General features: G+C 47.1%; 1 protein-coding gene across 2 annotated transcripts in view; it reads right to left on the bottom strand.

Moving 5' to 3' along the window:
• The window catches only part of CCNI (cyclin I), a 32,383-nt gene that overhangs the window by 8,564 nt on the left and 1,500 nt on the right, over positions 1-22,319 (bottom strand). For both annotated transcript variants that reach the window (XM_074588679.1, XM_074588680.1), the window contains exon 2: positions 6,516-6,672. In XM_074588679.1, coding sequence (XP_074444780.1) covers positions 6,516-6,629 — 114 coding nt within the window. In that variant the 5' untranslated portion in view covers positions 6,630-6,672. The remainder of the gene's footprint in view (positions 1-6,515; positions 6,673-22,319) is intronic.

Raw genomic sequence — 22,319 nt, 5'->3', positions numbered from 1 at the left:
TGGAAGGAAAGCTAAGGGCGTGCACAAACTAACAGCTCTGCTGGGCTGGGTTGTAGCTGGGGTGGAAAGTAGCAGAATTTTAGGGGGAAAAAAAAAAAACCACCCAACACTGATGCAAAATAAATATTTCAGGCTAGATGTCTCACCAAACTACGTAAAACAGTTCCACGGTTTGTTACAGGTCTACAGACTCTCCTGCCTTGGAGCCAAGAGCATGTGTGAAAGCAGAGTACTGCAGGCAGCGCTCTCATTACAGTAGGGTGTCCACGAGGACACCAGCTTCACCCCTTCATTGTCGCTCGCCGTGCAACATCTTTACTCTGTGCCTACACCCTGATGGTGCAATAGTGTCAGCAGGACTCTGTCTGAGCCAGGTGCGCCTCTGGTCTGGGCTGGGACCTCTGGATGCCCCTTGACCATAGCGTGGCTTTTTAAAAAGCACCTACCATTTTTCAGAAGAGAAGAGAAAATTAGTTTTCTCAATTCCAAGAAATAATGATTCTTTCTAAAATCATTATTGCAACTTAAGGGCGCAACGGGAGCCCCACCAGGGGCAGGACACCTCCTGTCTATGACACATTACACTTGTTCCAGACATGCTAGTTCGACACGCGCTGGGAGTATAATGAATGGACCACACGGTAGTAGAGAGTTTATTAAATGCTTCGCTAAAAAACATCTTTTGGACAGCAGGGTAAGTCCTAGAACGTATCTGGGGAGAAGAACAGGCAAGGCTGTGTTATTTACTGGCTGGCTGGATAGAGCATCCATCTCCTGTTGCAAAGCGAGGCCTGCACAGCTGAACCTACACCAGCCAGAAAAGGGAGGAGTGATAGTTAAGATGAAGTTCTCTATTGCTTCACTCTATAGTGTCTTTTTAAATGGAAAGAGACAAAGCTGTGCAACGCAGCCAGGTTTGGATGTTATTGTGGCCTTAAAAGGGTTTCAAGCAGCTGTAAGGATTATTTTGGCAATGCAGTAGCTGGGTGAATCCAGAAGGTAAACTCACCTGCTAAAAGCCAACCTGCAACCACCCACTCAAACAAAAAAAAAATTGACTTTAAAAACCTGCCTCTGACTCTTAAATCACTGCTCTGCTCTTGCTGCAGCAGCTTTACTGGTGAAGCCACTGGGAACAGGCTGGGGCCCGTGGCTGGCAAGGACGGAGCTGCGTCATCAGTGCCATATCAACGGGGTACTGAGCAACACTAGCCTCTGAAAAAGAAACGGTGTTTAATCTAAACCACTGAAAAACAACAGCGTAGGGCAAGGTCTAAAATCACAACGAACAAAAACCAACCCCCACACAGCACTTTATGTTCCTTTAACACGAAGGAACAACTGCAAAGTGAGCTCACATCTCAACATACGTGCAGCAAACGTAAGGCTTCAAAATAAAATCTGGCTTCTTAAGAACTGTCTGGGGAAGCAAAGGAAAGGAGGTGAATCTCCAGCAATGACATCAGTCCCACAAAAAATTTTTCTATTCCAGTCTTTAATTGCAAATAAAGAAGCTCAAGGGCAGGGGGAGAATCCCCTTGCACAGAAAGACCAAGTGAATTTAAACCTCCTCCCATCAGCACTAGGAAAGTTCGTTATGGGCCACCTCAAGAGACAGGCAGAAGGAAGGAGACCTGGTCCCACCGCAAATGCTGCTGCTACTGCCAGGCAGGGCAAGCAGCTTCCCACGCAAACGTATCCGTCTTTATCCCTCCCGCGAAGGCGTACCCCTCTCATCCTAGTAACACCAATAAGAAAGGCAGTGCTGTAAAATTAATTAAGCAGCAAGGTCACTGTTCCTTAGTTACATAAAATTAAAAGCAAAAATGAGACACCACGGTGGCTGAAAGTAAAAAAGTCCCTTTAGGCTGGAAGGCAAAAGTTCCTCCTTGGTGTGGAGGTGCTTTCCCACAGACGTCGCCTTCTGCCACTCACCGCCTCTGTGTGTGCCCAGCTCTTTGTTTTGCGGCCACAAATCCACCGTTGCGGAACTTCACCCCTGGGGTGGAAGAGCACGCTGGCCTAGCGTGATGCCTTTAATTAGGGAAAAGTAACGTGAGCGCAACAACGGCAGACTCAGTTTTCAAGGAGCAGCAGCAGGTTGCTCCGAGACAGCCCTAACAACCGCCCTCAGGGCCGGAGGACAGTCCATCTCCTCTGGCTGGCGCTTTTCCCTCCTTAATTTTTTTTTTTTTTTTCTTTGAGGGGAGGCCAGATCAGAGCAAGGCCCGACCAACAGATCTGGCTGCCCATATAGGCACCCACCTATATCAGGTGGCCGTGTCACCGTCCCTGACCCGGCAGCCCTGCCGCGGGGCCTGCTGCACGTGACAGGAGGGCTGGAGGCTGTGACTGGGGCTCCGGAGCGCAAGCACAGCACAAATGGCCTCTAAGAATAACTTGAGGCTTGGAAAATGCAGTCTAAAAGAAATATTATCTGTGAACTCAAACGTGACTCAATTTTATTGCTGCCTAATCTAGGAAAAACACCTTACCTGATAATCGTCTTTCTTTAGTGTCTGCTGTCCCAGAGAGAGATGTTTTGCTCTTTCCCCTATTTGTTTCTACCTCGTCCCGCTGTGGGCTCCTCGGGGAGCAAGCAGGTGACCTTTGTCAGGGCTGAGAGGCTTCTGAAAAGGGCAGCTGTAAACATCGCAGCCAAATCGGGCCCTCCTTGGGTCTCAGGGGCACTTATTTTATGCCCGAGCGACCCCCCCAGATGACGCCCACTGGGCTGCTTCTCACCTGCCCGGGTTGGGAGTTAGCGGCGCTCCCCGGATGCCCCTCGCAAGTGGCGTTTTGCGGGGTTTGCCAAGGTTTAGTGGCGTAGCAGAGAGCTCCGGCAGCGCAGCCGCTGCCGTCCACACGGTAATGTGCACAAACGCCGGGGAGAGAGATTAGCGCTCGGCAAAGCAGAAGAGCAAAGAAAGAAGTGCATTAACCTCACGATGTTTTGCAAAAATGCTCAGTCCATCTCCGGTCTGACCGCTGGATAAAACAGGTACCAGAAGGTTAAAAGACCGACCCAAGGTCATGTGCTGAGACAGTGGAAAAACTGAAAATAAGCTGAGGTCTCACGATTCCTCAGGAGGTCCAGAGAACAAAGGAGAAGACAGAAAGGGCGAGCGAGAACAGGCAGGAAAGGAGCAACGATAGAAGTGACACTGTGTTTCTATATAAAAAAAATAAAAAATAAAAATCTTGGCGTACACACCTTTCTGCTGCAAAGTTACTTGCTGACATGCAAAAATCAACCTTTGACCAGTCTTTACCACTTGATTTCTCAAGCCTTAATCACATGAAAACTTCTGAATGTCATCTGCATATTGTATAACCCAAGGGGGGGGGGGGGAGGGATTTAAAAAAAAACCAACCAAAGCAAATAACACTCAGAAGCACTAGGAGGGTTCCAGACTCAGCCCACCTAATTTTTCAGGCTGAAAAGCCCCTGTGACATCTGCCTTTGATATATTGCAAATACCTGGCGCCACTGGCCTACATTTAGAGGAGGGAAACTAACAGAAATACACGTGCCAGTAGGAAATGGGAGTTTTCAAACAGAAAATAAAAACGAAACAGACAAATCACATCATTAGGACCAAAGTCCCCAACAGATTCTGCATCCTGTACTAAAAATGTAAAGTCTTCCTGTTTCTGTAACGACGAGTTTCTTTCTTCCTTTCAAAGATCTCAATTCTGACACATATTTAGAAACCGAATTTGTTCCTGTTTTAAATATTAGAACCAAAAATGTCTCCTGAAGAGTCAAAACTGAAAGTCTACTCCTGACGAATAGTTACGGTGTACCTCCACTCTGATCGTTAGATTTTTTTTTTTGTAGAGGCACTCGCGTTTTCCCGTTTGCAAACCAGACGACTTCATTAAAACCCCTCCTGTAGTCGGTCTACCTTTGCAGCAAGGAACGGAAAGTTACACGGGCTTCGGGTTGCCAGATCTGATGCGCAGAAGGATACAGATTTCCTGACTGTCATGAGAAACAAACAGCAGCTTCGTACAAGTGAGGTTTTACGCTACTGCAGCCGTTTTCAGAAGGCGGCGGTAGATGTTAGGGAGCATGACCTTCTTCCTGATACTACAGAAAATAGCACAATTCATACCGAAGGTCCGCGACTGCACACGGCCAAAAGGAACACTGCAGAAGCGGAGGAAGACGTGACAGTTGGAAAAGTCGGGTGTCGCGAACGGGAGGAGCGGAGAGAAATATGTGACTACAGATCGAGGGTTTTCAGCTGCAGGGTGGCGTTGCAAGTCAGGATTTCCCCCGAGCAGGCAGCTGTGTTTGTGTTCTCTTTTCAATCTGCCCTTGGTACATTTTACACATGCGCACACAGAGATTTCCATCCAATTTAATGATTATTTACTGCTAGAAAACATTTAATAGTATGGCATTCTGGCTTCGTAAAGTCAATGTCTGAGCTGATGTGTAGGAAAATATGAAGAAAAAGGTTACAAAGACAACAGTTTTGGAAAATCCGGGAGTAGAAACCCTAGGGGACAAGCACAGAGGGCCAGGAAACGCTCCCAAACGCAGAGATCAGCAATATTGTGGGAGTACGGGGGGGTGGGGGTGGGGTGTGGAGAGATCCTTCATCGTTATGACATAATCGCACACTAAAAGGACAAACTTGGTATTCGTCCAGGCCAGACCTGCGACTCCGCTCCCGAGCACAAACGTTACGCTGGCTTTAGCCGTCCGTCTGTCTCCGTACCTGATCCTACTCTGACTTTCTGCAGCAGGCAACAGAGCTGCCCTCCCGGTCTCATATCTGGCAGACGGCCCAAAGTCCCCTTAACTTCTCGGAGTATTTACTGCCGGGGACAACGCTTCGCGAGGTGCTGCAAACCTCAGCCGCAGTGACATTAAGACCCCCCTCAAGGTCCCTGGTAGCAGGACAACTGTTCTTCACCACAGACAGGGCTGAGGTTAGCCAGGCTGCTGCAGCGACAACTCGGACGTGGGGAAACTCATCTTCAAAGGGCGACAACGCGATCCTGCGAGGGAGGGATTGCGAGGAAAACTGTCTAATGGAGGTGCTGGTTTCTGAGCCACCAGAATTAACCTCACCAAGGCAGAAACGCAAGCGCCTTGGCCCTGTGAAATCTTAACACAAGAATCTGGTTTGGTTACTACACTCCCTGAGTCCCTAACCTATCTTGTTATAGCGTAATCTTATCTCCCTACACTATAATCGCTAACCCCAGGAACACTGCCAGCATGGAATAACAGACTGGTTTACCGTAAACCAGGGGCTTAAATCGTACGTGCCCAAAGACAGCCACAGCTACAATACGCCCAACACCTCTGACAACCGTCTCACTTACTTGGAAACCTAAATGTGGATTAACAAAACTAACACTGAGCCCCTTAAAAACGTATTGTTCCTACACAACAACAGCAGTTTCTTGTTTGCCAGACAGAAAAAACAAACACCGCACTGATTAGCTTTGGCAACAGCTGAGACTCTTGCGTGAACATTTCATATGAATCAAGAACAGCAAGACTGGACCCGAGCCCATTAGTGCGGTTACTTCTGCCCAACCCAACGACAAAGTACCAGAAACTCTACGACAACCATCCCCATGTTTCACGTTCTGTTTTAAACAAAACTGTGTGGAGTTCACAGGCAATTTGAGCGCACGTGCTAGACAGACGCCTCCTCCGCAACGCAATTCAGGCTGGGTGAGGCTGAAAGCGACCTGGTCCAACCTCCCAGCTGGCCCTGCTGCAAAACTCGAGCAGGAGGTTGGACCCCCTGCGGTCCCTTCCGCCCTCAATCTTCCTCCAGTCCTATGAGAACATTCCTCACTGGAACAGGCCAGCGCCTGGCTCTGCTTCCCTTGACACGGGCTTGCACCCTGCCCCATAAATAGTCCTATGGCAGTCAGTGGGGTTCTTCCTGAAGCAGACGGTGCCTTACCAAGTCAGATCCTCACCCGGCCTCAGCTGATACAGCTACAGCCTACCCTCCAGCACCAGGCTGATTTACACTAGGGAAGGATCTGGCTTAGAACGGGAAAAGGCGGCAAATCAGGCTTTGGCTGCGAATATGCCGTTTCAGGAGGAGGCCTGAGCTAAGCCAGCGGTAACGGTTCGTGTGAGAATATGTCACTTCAGGCAGAAAGCAACCAGCATTTCGATGCTGTTATTAGTGAACTTAGTCCAAGAAAATGAAGCTGTAGAGTTGGTGCCCACTAGAAATGTGCGTTAATTAGCCACACAATTTGTAAAATGAGTTTAATTAAGGCAATGTATGTACATGCTTCCACAAGCAACAGCAGAGCTCTAACATTGTATGCTGTAGAGTGTGTTCTGTACCCCTGATGGCAGGTACGTCCCTCAAATAAAAAGTAATCGCTTATTTCAGAGGCTAATTTCCCAAGTCTCAAGCAGAAAGTAACTTCTCATGCAACAGCTTCAGTTGTTCACATAAAACTACACCAGAAGATAGTCTCATGCCTTTGCTAAGATGAATGATGTGAAGAAGAGACATTACCTGATAGGGCTGAATTTTCGGCACATGTGCTTTCCACATTTGAGCTTCCCTAGAGATTGCCGTCTCCAGAAGGAGAGACAACCTCTGGCTCTCCAGGGGTCCTGAAAACTTCATGGTAACCCTTGGATCCACCTGCCACCCAGCTGGATACAGCTACCTGCAAAAACCAAAGACAGCCTGGTGAAATACTGAGCCGTGCCTGACCGGTAAACTGAGCAAAATAAAACACAAAGGTGGCTAAAGCTGCAAGAAATGGAACAGGCTCATCTGTAACACAGACAGGGATCGTCGGGTACTTGGCAAACCTGCCCAAGGAAATCCAAACCAGTCGGCTCGGATTCAGACGAAGCTGGGACAAAAATCATCCACAGGTCTCCAACACCTATGTGGGCTGGAGAGTCCTGACACTTTGAGGTTTTCTGCTTCTCTGTTACGCAGGCCATCAGGCAAGACCTCTCCCGCTCTAGCAGCACTCAAAAATAGGGGTGTTTTATGAAAAATACTTGAGAAGAGGGAGGAGCTGTTTGGCAAATACAAAGGGGATTTCAGTAAGTCGGTTGGCCTGGCGCAAACCTTGCTGAAGTTAAAGCCGGTCTACCTGCGACTTCAAGGGAAGGTAAGACTGACATTCAAACGTTTTTCAAAAATCCAAGCCTCGGAGTCTGGTTGGTGCCAGCCTTACCCCAGTACTCCCAGCAGCGACAGGACGTTCCGTGCAAAAACAGAGGAACGCTTGTTTGAGAATTTAAATCATTTACAAGCTGAAGCCCGACAAAAAGATCAATGTTTTCCCTCTCTGCACGGTATGATTTGTAGCTTCTCACAGAAGCCGCGACTCTCCTCATGTGCAATGCAAGTGTACCAGGGAGTTCAGGAAGGTTCCTCTTGGGCCTCATCACTCTGAAAATATGTTAGATTCACAAAACTTTAGGGCACATCTCTAATTTTAGATAGAAAATGTGTTTTAAAGCAGGAAAAAAGCGGCAAACCCAGTGACGACCTTTGCAAAGCACAAAACGACTACGAGCCAGGTAAATGACGGAGAAAATTTCTGCAAGGCCTACAGTCTTCAGAAACACCTGCTGCCACTGGCAGAAGCAACAATGAAAAGCATGCAATTTAAAGCAAAACACTTAGCTACACCCAAAACAGAAAAAAGGGGGTTCTCCTGGCCCTAGCGCAGCCTCACCCAGCAGTAACAAGGTGTCCAGGAACTTGTAAATTTCAAACGAAAAACAAAGCAGTGGCAAGATTTTTTTATTTTTTTTAAAGACAACAGATTCCACCACCTGCTTTCAAATGGAGAAGATGATCTGGTTAAAAAGCTTATTCATATTGTTCTAATGTTGCCTACCATCACTCTGGCCGCAAGCTTCTTGACAGTATTAAATCATTTAGGCAAAACAATTCAGCCCTGAAGGGTAAATCCATGGGAAAGTTATTTAAACTTTCGATTCCTTCTGTGAGCTCTTGTGAAATCCGCAACAGGTGGATATTGGGCAAACGCTAACCAGGCTATTTCATAAAGACCAGTTTGTTAATACCGCAGTTTATGCTCTATTTACAGGAAATAAAGCAACATGTTGAATCGGAGAAAATAAACAAAATTCGCAGTGAAAACAATCGGTTAGTTATGAATAATAACAACGGCAGCTCTGAACAAATGGAGGTTCAGAGTGCTTTCGCAGAGTTTAGGGAAACTGTAGAACAAATATTTTTCTTTATTAATTTACAGGAGTTTTTAATGGGCGCGATTCACACAGAACCTGCACGAGGCATAAAACCGCACTCGAGTCCCACTTACGGCGGAGCAGGTTTTAAGTGGCAAATAAACGTCAAGCCGCTCAGTCCTGAATAGAAACCCCTTTTGTATTACATTTTTATAAACCAAATGCTTCTCCGTGAACAAAGGAGAGGCTGTACTGGCTTGGCATACCCTGCACCGGGTTTACAACCCCGTCACTGTAATTACCCAAGGTGACTGGGGCCATATATACATTTTCCAGCTGGAGGGAACACCTCGTAACCGGGATTCCTGAAAGGGCCCAAAATGCTCTGCGGTGTATCTCAAAATCACTTCCCATCAGCCCCCAGATGGCTAATTGAGGATCACCGTCGACTGAAAAATCCCTATTAAAAGTTCCTCACTGGACAAGAGGGAGAGACTGCCTGGGAAGAGCAGATTCCTCTAAACAGAGCCCTGGCTTGAACCGCTGCTTATTTACGTGCATTCACTCATTTTGCATTTCTTTTTTAAACCTCGGGGTGATCCTGGTGACACTGCTACCACTGGAAACGGGGCTGCGGTGAAGCAGAAGGGGAAGCACGGATGCACACCCACAGCCTCCCCCACAGCCCAGCTCAGTTCCCCGGCAGCTTCGTTAGCATCTCATTGTCCTCCCTTCAGACACTACCCGTTTCCCTGTGGGCTGGGCCGGTTCCCAAAAGCCGGATCACCCACCATTTCCAGAGCCACCAGCGCTTTCAAAGGAGGTGTAAAGCCCTGGGAAACGAGGACAGCAGTGATGAGGGCTGCACCCCCGCACTGATGGAAAAGAACAGTTCAAATTGCAGGCACAGGGGAAATATTTTGTCCCGGAGAGAGTGCAGCAGACAGACAGAAGTTGAGCTGGGGAACCCTAGAGATAATGTCTCCTCTAGCACCCGCATCCGGTCCTGTGCAGAGCAAAAGATGGGTGATTTTTGTTTTTTTTAAATTTATTTAGTATTTTGACTGAGCCTGCAGATTGTCAGTTGCTACATACCAGGTAATGCTAACGGGGTAGCATCCAACGGGGTTATCACCTACAGCCTCTCAGACCACACCTGGAGAAGACGGCGATTAAAGGTGTGCGCAAGCACTTGGCAATGCACAAGGTGAAACACATGGAGAAAAACAGTGAGGTTAGGCCAGACCCAAAGCTCGGCCAAGAGCCGGGGACCAGCACTGAGTGCCAAGAGATGGAAAACAGCGAGCTCCTTGCTGCACGCTTGTCAGAAAAAGCAGCAGTAGCTATATTTAGCCCAACCATGTCTCCTAATATGAAATATTGATGGTCCTTTCTTAGTTTTGAAGGAAAGAGGGAGTAATTAGCCACCCCTTGAATCACTAGAGAAAACACATGAAAAATTTCAGGCCCAAGCGAGCATCCTCGGGCATCTTTTTTTTTCTGTTGTGATTGACAAACATTCCCACCGTATTTACAACACAAATGGGTTTCACAGGCCTCTGGGCCCAGAAAAGATCTTTTCCTTACCCTGATCCCTTTTTAGGCTGTCCCTGTACTGCCTGGGCCAGTCAGTGACCCCAGCAGAGAGCCCAGGGCTGTCCCTGGAGCACGCTTAAATACCAATGGCCCTGCAAGGGACATTTTTGCAGTGATGGCAAACTTCTTGAGTTGCCAAGGGAAAAAGAGAAGGAAAAATAACCTTTCCTTTCTGAACTAGGGAGGTAATTCAATGAGGGCTGAGGCACAATAACCTTTATAAGGAAAAAAAAGACGAGGAATGACACGCTTGAAAGTTTCCCTTGGAGCAACAGTGGTGCGCAGACTTTTCCAGCACCGAGAGCACGCCAGGCAACTCGCCAAGCACCCTGAGGGCTGAAATGAGTTTGCATCTAAATTTACATAGCTCTTAATCAGATAAATGCACGCCATTTAAAAAAAAAAAGGAAAAATAAATGCCAGCATGCTCTACATGTAATGCAGCGCTTCACAAAACACAAGGGAGCCAATGCGGAGCGAGCACCGCTCGGAGAGGATGAGAAACGGGATGGACGGCACAGCTTCCCGAAATCCAGCTCATGGAAGTCGAGTGAAGACTGCGGAGGGACCGGACCGTCTTCTTTCTGCTCAGATCAAGATGATAAAGCCTGAGCATTGCAGAAAAGCAACTTCAAGGCTCCCATCAGCTGTAAAGATACTTGTCGATGTATTCAGCATCTCTGCAAAGACTTGCTTCAGCCAAAAACTTGCACACATTTTTCTGCGACTGAGCCCGAGAGACCCACAGCTGGAGGAACTGCCGCAGCTGTGACCGTCACCACAAACTAACTCTCCCTAGCTTTCTGCTTCTGTTTCCCTGATTTAAAATTAAACTTTAGCTGCAAGGTGGCGGTTTGTGTTTGGTTTCTTCCTGTGGTCATTTTGGGAGTTTTTAACCCACTGTTCAACCAGTTTCTTAATCTTCACTGGAAGATCAACTGGCTACACTGAAACTCCTTAAAGAACAGTTGGAGAGTTAGTAAAGGAGAAGCGAGCCAAGTCAACGCATTTGGCTTTGTACTGACGTCTCCTGCGAGCGAGGTCACGAGCTGCAGGTTGAATCTTGCTCTGAAATTAGAGAGTCAAAACTTTGGTGTCAGGTTTTCACTTGTGAGAGGCATTAAAAATCACCTGCTTCTCCATTAAAAATACCCCGACTCGGTCCATAAAATGTAACCCATCTCATAAAGATCTCTCTTTTTGATCCACATTTACAGCTAACTTGACTTAAAGAGGTACTTTCAGTTTCCCTAGAGAAGTTTTACGCTGCAAAGTGCTGCAGGCTACGGTTTTCAAAAGCATTTTCGTGTTTGCAGTAATTGGGGCAGACAGCTACCTAGCCAGAAAGAGTTTTTGGTTTGGGGGGCATGTGCATTTGTGTAGGATGCAAAATAGTCGATTTTTTTGTTTTGTTTTTAGGCTTTTGTAATCCCTTGCACTGACAATAATAAGTGCCTCCTGCAGACAAAAGGTAAAGTTACAGGAACGAATTATCGACTGGTGGAACAAGCTCGTAACGCAGTTCCTGATTTTCCCCTGCCGCCAGTGGCGATTCAGCTGTGCCGATACAACTGCACTGTAAATAGGACCACTGAAATCACTCAGGGCAATAATAAAAACCTCTTTTGTTTTGGTCGTGGGTTGGGTTTTCATTTTTTTATGTTTTGTTTTTTTTTTTTAAATATAGTTTATTTCATGAACAATTAAGAAGATTTCTAGGCCTAGAAAAAACGCTGTCTTTATTTTGCTCATAAATCCAGGTGATATATTCTGGACAAGAGGAGTAACTCCAATAGAGCTTAACCACCACACTGCAGACCTTGTGAGTATTTTCAGCGACCAGCAGCCAAATCTGCTTCAGCTTTAGCAAGCAATAATACAATCTTACAGATGACCTGAAAACAGACTTTCCTGGCCGGGGGAGGAAGGCGAAGCAGAAGGAAGAGAGGAAGGAGAGACTGAATTCCTCCGAGCTCCAGCCAGCCATCTGTGATTTCAAATGATCAAAACGTAGTTTGCGCTGCGAGAAGAAATCGTCTAACTGCAAGTTGTGATTAGAAAATTCAAAGCTGTGGGTGGGGGGGTGGGATGGATGTTAATTTTAGTATCTAGGGCTTTCTCTGAGCTTAACTCTTTCCCCACCCCATGTCAGTAAAGCAGTCTGGAAATTTATGCCAGACAAAGGTAAACGCCTACAGCGTTGCTTCCATCTGAGAAGAAAAAAGCAGCAGGTATAAACTACTTTTACAATTTTACATTATTTCTGCGCCACATCACGGTTCTAAGAGGACAACGTTTCTGTGGTTTAGACAATAAAATTTCCCATGAACGCCTCACTACTGTAAATCAGTGCCTACCGTTCTGTCTTTTCAACTTGCCAAAGCATCAACCTGGTATGAAAACGATGAGCAGAGGACCAGCACGGGTTAAAATCAACTGGGTTTGAGTTGCAGAAAGTAAATCATGCTGCAGCCCGGTTAGTGGAAATAGCTTGATGGAGTTGTGAGACGATATATGATCTTTTTCAAGTGAAATGACTGGGAAAAAGATGCTTGGGAATCCAGTTTCAAATTTCAACATCTAAATAAACGGGTGTATTTGAAGCAACGAACTGACTTCTGTGGAATGACTACTAATATACATTAAAATAAGGACACATTCCCCCATGAGAAATGCGTTAGTATCAAACACAAATACGCCACAGGTGCACGTATGATATTGCACGTTTAACAAGCGGCGCATTTGACTTGTGTATAAGCCAGCCAAGAGACCCAAATTCGGAAAGAGGTAATTTTATTCAGGCTGGGAAACGAAGAGGGCCCTTGCCATTTGTCTGTATGACTCACCCACAGCTAACTCCCACAACCTGCTACAAAGGCATGTCTGTGAGATATTTTGGCAGCATCGTTCGGGCAGGCTCATGTACATCACACACTCGCCACTTCTTTTCCTCCAACCAGATTTTTCCTGGGAGTGCAAATAAAGTTGACCTCATTTTAGTGCCGGTTTTCCAAACTGAAGGATTTTTCCAAACATTTTAAAGAAACCTGCCAGTCAAAAACACAGGTCTGCAACCGCAAAAAGAGAACGCAATGTTTTGATGGGGGGGAAGGGAGGTGTTTTTAAGCCTGTTTTGAAACAGAGAAATCCCTGGGCCTATTTAGCAGCTACGGAAGAGGAGAAGGAGCGCTCTGGAGAGGGCTGCATCATGACCGGCAGCAGTGAGCTCTTCTCACCACCATCTTCTCTTTCTATTCTGTTCAAAAAGGAAAGCTCAAATGGAATTTGTCACGGCACCATAAACACTCTTCATAGAGCAACGCGGTAGAAAACATAAACATCTTTGGTTCTTCGTGGTATTCCCTAAGGGTAGCAAAAAAAAAATCATCAAGAAAACAGGGGGAATAATTTGGGGTGGGGGGGGAGGGAAAAGCCTGGACAAGCCTTTTAACTAGGAGGGAGGGTGCCACTGAGCCCCTGGTGACGGCGGTGGTATAAAGCTGCTGTCTGACGGCTGTCACTCAGGGGGTTTCTGCAGGAACAAGCCTGCGGCCTTTCCTTTTTTTTACAGCAGCCACCGTTTCGTAAAATCCATGCCTGCTGCCCCGCCTTTTCTCTCCAACACCCGGGGACCATAAACCAGACCAGTTCTAAGAAATCTCTGCTGTACTTCATTCCCCAAGCCTCGTGACTGATACCAGGGTTTTGCTACTTAAGGGAAGCTTAAATGGTATTTTCCAAAGTAGGGACTTTTAAAAAACAAGGTAGAAGATGAACTCCTGACTGAACTTTGAGACAATGTCACCATTCTTCCCTCCCCGTGAGATAGGCAAGCTTCCAGACCCATGCTTGCCCTACCCCTTTTTCGAATGGCTCCGGGCAGGAGGTTTGCGTTTCCTTTTTGTCTCAGCAACTGCCAAGATGAGTCCGTCCAAGCAGAATTTGCCCAAAAAGGCCTTTGGTCAGCAACAGCTTAAATTTTCTGTGCCACAGCTCGCAAGTGATGCAAACAAGCTGTTTCAATCACAGCTCCTCTCCCTTTCGAGGCAGCGTGTGGCAACATACCAAGTAAACCGTGGATAAAAGGTAAACTCAGAATCCAGCCCTAGGAGACCAGCTCCAGCTGCGTAACGTATGTGTTCGATGCAAAGAGGAGATGAAACTCAATATACTTTAATGAGTTCTGCTTTGAGATTTTGGTTTATTTGAACCTAAAAATCAAAGGAAAAGTTACTAACTGATGGAGGCTGTTTGCTTGCATGGATTAAATTAAGCAAAAACAAAACCCTTGCAAACCAAAACCCCTCTATGCCATTTTATGAACACTTGCAACAGAAATGCCTACATTTCATACTCTTTCAACCACTCTGGACTCATCATCTGGATGATGATATGCGTGCAAGATGCCTCCTGAAGATGTAAACTCCTCACTACATTTATTAAAATCAGCCAAGGGATTCGGGCTAACATTTTGGTAGGAATGGGCCCCAATATTATTTGACACACAGATCTCAATGCTCGGAAACAGCCGTGCTGCCAGGTCAGGAACATAAGCCTTTCTTGCGTGCCCTGGGGTATCACATTAAGGGTGGACAGCCCTTGTGTGGGACAATTTGCGGTCATATGCCGAAAAAGATGGTGCTACTTCCTGAAGCACGATACAGATATAAAGCTACTACACACAAGGGTTTGCTGAAATGACACCTGTTATTTTTATGCCAACCTAAATGACGGGTAAATCCCAGAAAGCAACGGCTGAGCCCTGTACCAAATTGTCCGTACACCATCGGCAAAGGAACAAGCGGAGGTCCCAGAGGTAACCAACCCAGGTTTGCGCAGCAGTCTCTAGGTTCTGCTTTTGGACCTTCTGCACCTTTTGAAGACAAGGTCCAGGATCATTGGGGAGCACCTGGGAACCCTCTGAGAAACGTGAGGGTGCTGCTGTTGCTAATTAAGAACAAGATAAGGGGAGCCACAAGGCTGTACGCATGAGGAAGCTCTAGCAGCTTCTAATGAGCATAATCAGCTACCCAGGGTGCAGCTGCCTCCTAATTAGGGAGGCACTCTTTTAGCCAGTGCTTGGGCGAAGTCTATATAAGAGCCAGGCCCAAAGCACCACCACCACATGCAGAAGTTTATGTAGAAGGTTGTTGTGAAGGGGGAGTTAACTTGAGCTGTAAACAGTTTCAGCTATGGTGGTGGAACACCATGGGACACTTCCCCCAGCAGATGCTGGAGGAGCTGCCCCTGCTGGGGTTGAGGGTTTGATGAGGACATAGTTTTGGATGTTTGTCACGGCCCTCCAAGCCCTGGGGTGCAGGGAGTGCCTAAGGCCTCTCCTTGAAGCCGGGAAAGATGGCCCTCTGTCCTGCAGGAGGTATGTTGTTTTCAAGGAGCTGTGGTGCCACGTGGAGTTCTAGGAGGAAGTGAGCAGGCTGTGCAGCATCAGAGAAGTTTCATGGGAGACAGAGAGGCTCTTCTCTGTGACTCAGCAGCTAGAAGAGCCTCAGCCTCCACCTGCAATAGAGAAGCTGCCAGTGTCCACCCCCACCAACAAGGTAAGTGAAACCTCTGGAGAAAGGGAAGGATGGAAGCAGATGACTCCTGGCAGTAAAAGTTCCTGTCGCACCTAAGGGCTTGTAACTACAAAACAGGTTCACCACGCTTGTTAAAAAGGAGCCAGACGTGCCTTTAGGCAAAAGATATGGGCCACCTGAACCTAAACCATGTGAGACCTCTAGGAAGAAGGCGTGAGTGATTGCAATGGATGACTCCTTGCTACAGGGGACAAAGGCACCCACCTTCCCTATCTAGTAAGGTTTGCTCTTTGCTGGGGGCCCAGGTCTGGGACGTTGTGGAGGGATGGCATGGGCTCGTTCAACCTTCTGACTGCTACCCTTGCTGTTCTTCCATGTGGGCATCAGTGATACCATCGGGGCAACCTGGAGAGTGTCAAGTGACTATGGAGATCTCGGGGTGGCAACAGCTTGGGGGCCCTGGTGATGCTCTCCTCAGTGTAGGTCAATAGTTGGCTGCAGAACTGGTGTTGGCGACAGGATTTTGGGTTCTAGGACCACGGGATCCTGCTTGTGGAGTGGCATTTGCTTGGGAGGGATGGGATCCACCTCATCAAGCCAGGCAAAGGTATATCTACCAGTAGGATGGCTGACCTTATGAGGAGGGCTTCAAATGGCAGGGATGATATGGCAGGGACAGTTACCAGGAACCCTGTGAGTGATGGACAGGGCTGATGAGCAAAGGGTCTGGGGTCATATAACAGGAAGGGATCACAAAATCAACAAAAAATGAGGCTTAAGGGGGGGGTCACTTCTAGCATTTGCATGCAAGCAAGGACACACCTATGAGGTACAACTATGGAGAAATCCCCTTTTTTGGGAAATAAGCATGTTGGGTGCTTTTCTGAAGTGCATGTATGCTTATGAACACAGTGTGGGGATTAAACATGGTGAGAGAAGCCTGTGCGCAGCTGAAAGGCTGCAGTCTTGCTGGGGTTACAGAGATGCGGGATGGCTCCCATAACTTGCAACACTTGGGGTGTTGCAATGGAGGGACGTAGGCTCTATTGGGAAGAGGAGGATGGTGGAGCTTCCCTTGATGTGAGAGAACCGATGGAATGCATGGAAACTTGCCTGGGGCTTGGTGAGGTGCCCACTGAGAGCTTATGGGTGAGGATTAAAGACAAACCAGATGAGGGTGACACTGTAGTAGGTGGAAAGTACTGGTGTAGTGGATAAGGCCTTCCATGACAGCTGGAAGCGGCCTCATGGTTGTAGACCCTGGTCCTCATGGGGTACTCTAACCACCCTGGCATATGCAGGAGGGATAACACAGCAGAGCATAAGGAATCCGGGAGGTTCTTGGAGTGCACTGGTAACACCTTCCCAACCCAAGTGATCAGAAAGCTAAAGATGAGAGGTGTCCTGCTAGACCTCATATTCCCCTATGAGGAGGGGCTTGCTGGGGATGTGAAGCTCAGGGGCTGCCTTGGTTGCAGTGACCGTGGGACAGTGGAGTTCAGGATCCTAAGAGCAGGGAGGAAGCAAGCTCACAACCCTGAATTTCAGATGAGCAGGCTCTGGACTCTTTCGAAGATCTGCCTGGAAGTGTCCCATGGGGCAAGGCCCTGAAGGGAAGAAGGGGCTCAAAAATGCTGGTTAGTATTCAAGGATCACCTCCTGGAAGCTTGAGTTTCATCCCAACAAATGCCAAGTCAGGCAAAAATGCCTGGAGGCCTGTGTGGATAAATAAAAGAGCTCTTGGCAAAGTTCAAACACAAAAAGTAAGCACTACAAAGGGTGGAAGCAAGGATGGGTAACCTGGGAGGAATATAAAAATGTTGAGCAGTTTGGGATAAGGTTAGGAAAGCCAAAGCCCAGCTGGAATTGTATCTGGCAAGGGATGTCAAAGACAAGAGGGGCTTCAATAAGTAGATAGGTAACAAAAGGAAGGCCAGGTAAACTGAGGACACATCGTTGAAAGTAGGGGCTGGATGAGCAGACAGTGAGGTGGACTGAAAACAGGCTGAATGACTGTGTCCAGAGGGTGGTGATCAGTGGCACAAAGTCTAGCTGGAGGTGGTGACTAGGGGTGTACCCCAGGGGTCAATACTGGGTCTGGTGCTGTTTAACATCTTCATTAATGATTTTGCTGATGGGTCAGCAAACTTGCAGATGACCTATAATGAGGAGGAGTGGCTGATATGCCAGAGGGTTGTGCTGCCATCCAGAGGGACCTCAACCTGCTGGAGAAATGGGCTGACAGAAACCTCATGGAGGGTAAGTGCAAAGTCCTGCACCTGGGGAGGAACAACCCCAGGCACCAGTATATGCTGGGAGGTGTCTGCTGGAAAGCAGCTTTGCAGAAAAGGCCCTGGGGGTCCTAGGGAACACCAAATTGACAATGAGCCAGCAGTGTGCCCTTGTGGTACAGAAAACTAATTGTATCCTGGGCTGCTTTAGGAGGAGTGTTGCCAGCAGACTGAGGCAGATGAATCCTTCCCCTTTACTCAGCGCTGGTGAGGCCACACCTGAGTGCTGTGTCCAGTTCAGGGCTCCCCAGAACCAGATACACGGACATACTAGAGAGAACCACTAATGCTGAAGGGAGTGGAGCACCTCTGCTGTGGGGAAAGGCTGAGAGAGCTGACTGTTCAGCCTGGAAAGAGAAGATTGGGTGGGGTCCGGGAATCTTACTAATGCACAGAAGATGGAGCCAGGCTCTTTTCAGTGGTGCACAGTGACAGGACCAGAGGTGATGGACACAAAATGAAACACAGGATGTTTCCTCTAAACATCAGGAACACTCCTTTACTGTGAAGGTGACAAAGCATTGTCAGTGGTTGCCCAGAGAGGTTGTGGCATCTCCATCCTTGGAGATGTTTGAGAAGGCATCTGGATGTGGCACAGGGCAATTAGTTTTAGGTGGCCCTGTTTGAGCAGGGGGGAATAGAGAAGATGACCTTCAGAGGTCCCTTCCAGCCTCAACTGCTCTGGTCTTAAGGGCTTTATGCTCAAAGCAGCACAGCTGTGAGGGCTCAGCTGTATGCCCAGAGCAGCTCATCAGTTCTTCAAGCAGCAAATGCTGAAAGCAGAGCAGGAAGGCTTTAAAAAAAAAAAGGGGGGGGGGGGGCAAACCAAACCTGGCATTATGTAATGTCTCACTGCTAGTCTCCTAAAAGCGACACACACTGAGTATGATTCACTTCTCCTGACACCAGTATAAGTTGGTATAAATCAACAGTAACTTGAAGGAAGTCACTTTGAGGACAATCAAGCTCACAAAGTATGAAAGTGAGCAGTAATTTCATAAAATAGGGCCGGAGGCTTTCAAGCTCATAAAAGCTAACTCTCTACAGGCAAGGGCCAACAGGCATTCAGAGTCTAAAGCATCAAGCACCACCTTTTGAGTAATATAATCCCTCGAAACCAAATAAATACAATGCCTCTATGGGCAAAAACACAGAAACAGGATTCAGCAGTAGTTCTTTTTGTCTTTCGGCAGTAGTCAGTCATTAACATAAATGAACAGCAACAAAACCAAACAAGTTTATACCCAGTTCAACACCCACATCCAAAAAATGTGTAACTACAATGGCTTGATTCCTCTTGACAACAACAAAAGAGAATTTCATCTGAAAGCATAAATGCTCACCAAGGCAAATATTTTGCTTTGCAGATTCTGATTGGCTTCAGGGTAAATTATCAGTGATTACAGCTAATATCAGGATACAGTGTGAGGCACTAAAAAGAGGTAATTATGAGGAAATGAGGAATTATCTGCTGTTGAAACAATAGATCAATTATGAGGTACAGCGCAGTAGCTGCAGAGCAGCATTCTTAGGCTCTGAGGGTACTGTCTCCTCTTTCTCATCAACCAAAGAGAACCCACAGTTATAAAGCTTAATTATCCTCCAGGAGCTCGAGCTTGCTGACTAATTAGCCTCTTGTTGAGACAATACAGAAAAGGACCTAATTCCAATTGTCTGCATAAATAGGATGGCACAGGCACAGTCCTGGCTCTTCCCTATGTACTCATCTCTCCTGCCCAACCAGTACAAATAGAACAGCCTTGATAACCCCAGTTCTGGACAGCCTAAAACCAACAGTCCTCACCTTAAAATAAACCCAGGGAAGGAAACTTTGGGAGGTGGGGGTGCTGATAAAGAGAAAACATTAAGTTTGAGGCAATGCGTAATGGCAGCCAGAGTTCAGCTGCCGCTTCCACAAGGCATGTTGCATGAAGTATCCCCTTGCTCCTATCAATGCAAGCAGGGACACATCTGCACTGCTTTTGTAAATGCAGACTAAGCTGCACGTGGTGGTGATGTTATTACAGCAGTTGCATCCTTAAAGGAGGCAGGCTTTCTGGAGGAGGTAGGCAGCAGTTAGGAGCAGGTAAGCCCCAAGATTTACAGTCAAAATTGTTAGGAAGGTAAAGGTTGATGGCTTTGGGAGCCAAGTTCTTGCCTAACAGACCACTGTAGTCAAGAGCTATCCCATCCAAGAAACAGGATCTTGCTGTACGCAGCAAAATACCACCAAAAAGGTGCAAAAGCCTCTGGCAAATGGGTTCATCCAGTACCTCCCGTCATCCTGGTAAAGAAAATGTTTGATGTCTGGGCCGATGAGCAAAATGGGAGTATCTGCAGTAACATGTTATTCGTGAGTGAGCTTTCAGATGAGTTTACTGCACAGCAAGTGCAAATACCTATTATGGCTAATTAATCAGTGTTGATAATATTTGCAGTTAGCAAACACGCAGGAAGGGAACATTTCAGACCACATCTGCTTCATACTGAGATGGGAGACACCTGAGATTTTCCTTCCATCTGAATGACTTCACCTTGCTTTTTTGGCATTTGAAAATAGCTATTACCAAGCAGAATTCTCAAAGAAACTACTCTCTATTTTCAGCAAACCAGAATCCCCCATTGCAATCCACCTCCTTGATGGCCAGCCTGGATTTCCTGCTGCTTCATTGGAGTGTCCTGGTTACAAGTACCTGGGTTTGTACCTTCTCTAGCCCCATGATGTTACAGGAGTGAAGGGAAAACAGACAGAAATTTAGTCCTGGGCAGGTAAGCTCTAGACGCCCATTTTACATCTTGCATCCATTTACATCTTCAGATCCCACAATCGTGTTTCACTTAACCTGGAGATACACGTTTTCTCCTTTACTCACATTTTGCTCCTTGTTTGGGCAACGGAGTCCTAAGGGTTATCATTTCGCTGTCAAAATACATCATCTAGTTTTCCTGAAGCCATCGGTCCTGCCCAGGCTTTTTAAAATCTGTGTCTGGCACGCTACGGAGCAGTGTGACATAAGCTGCAGACTGTGTATTTATCCGTTCTGTCACCCAGTTTACATGGATAATTCACATTGGTAATTTACACCAGCATGACAATGGCACCAAATATTATTTCCTAAAAAGTGCCATGTAAAGACACAAGGATTAAACCTGTGAATATAAGTGCTCCCAAAAAGCCAGTTCAGTGTGAGGTCAAGATTAATTACTGCTTCAACTAGTACGTTGCTGCAGGTGTGCAAAGGAAAGCATCTTTCACACAGGCCCTGGGGGAAGGCATGCTCCACTACACGAACACCGCTCGTGTTCTCCTTTCTGTTGCCTGCAAGAGGTACGTTAAGAAGGAGCTGAGCACAGAAAAGTTGAGAAGGGGAAATGTGAGAGACTCTAATTACAGGGGAGATGCTCAAAGCTGTAAAAAAGCTAAACACTTGGGTCTACCTACTGACTTGAAAAGTTTATCCTAGGGCAATGACACAAGCAAAGGTACTGGCACTGAACAACCTTGTGTTTTGACTGAAGTCTATTTAAATTGATATATGTCTGTAAAGATTACTGTAACAAATAATCTAAAAATAAAAAAAAAACACCACCACATTTTAGAAAGTTAATGCTGATTGTGTCAAAGTGTTAATATAAGATGGCAGACAGATAGCTCTGGATATTGCACTGCCTTGGAAAATGTACGATTCCCAAAACCTGGCTTGTCCATTTCCTCAGATAAAGTCATCCCAAGGCCTCTACGATGTAGGAATATGGACCACTGAGCCTACACTGTTTCCCTAAACTATACTTGAATCAACTCAAGCTCCCCCTTACCACCTGGGTGTGCAGAAGAGTCCAGAAGGGAAGGCTGCACAGCCAGCCTGAACGAGCCACAGCTGGCCCCACGCTGCACTCCTTGATAGCCCCAGGAAGGGACAACTGGCAAAGGCCAGGGTGGGTGGCAGGGGCCAATAATGGGGTCTCTTTGCCCTGTGGGGGTGTCGAGGCTGTTCTCCCCTGGTGGCCTGCACCCAGCAAGCCTCAGGCTGCACTGAGGCATGTCAATGCCCTCAAATGCATCCAGAAATGGTGGCTGACAGCAAGACCAGCGCAGAAACACCCTGCAGGAGTGGTGCTCTGCTCGTTGCTGGCTCTCATCAACACGGGCTGCAGCCCCATTGTACCCCAAACATGAAATTGTTGGAAATCCCGGCCCCAGCAGGTGTCCACCAGGCAGGACCCTTTGTGGAGAGGGGCTCTTATCGTATGATGACAGAAGCAATCTCAAAGTATTTTTAAATAAAGCCCTGGAGGAAACAAAGCACAGGACTCAGAAAGAATACGGAACGGACACAGTAAGGGAGCAGTTCTGCCATGCCAAACTGTACACAAGCTCTAAATAGGCATGAAGGATAATTAGAAGTATATATATACTATGTGAAAGTTCAATTCCTGCTGGGGAGAAGCCAAAAGATCAGCTTCCCACATCCCACGCCAAGGTCTGTGCAGGCACAGATGAGAGCGAGCCGTCCCCCAGCTTTACAAGCCAGCCAAACTACTTTGAAAGCAAAACTGAATCATTTGTAGGGATCCAAAATCAAACCCTCGAGACAAGGAAAAGATGCTGTGATTTGCTTTTTGAGAGATCAACTCCTAGCCAGACTCACCTTCTAAAAACCTGGGTTCCACACACTCACGCATCCCCCAGCTTTAAATCGTAGCAGAGGG

This window comes from Larus michahellis, chromosome 5 (genome assembly GCF_964199755.1).
Source record: "Larus michahellis chromosome 5, bLarMic1.1, whole genome shotgun sequence".
Lineage (NCBI taxonomy): Eukaryota > Metazoa > Chordata > Aves > Charadriiformes > Laridae > Larus > Larus michahellis.
Note: the sequence above shows the minus strand (reverse complement) of the source record. Positions and strands in the feature narration are given on the sequence as shown.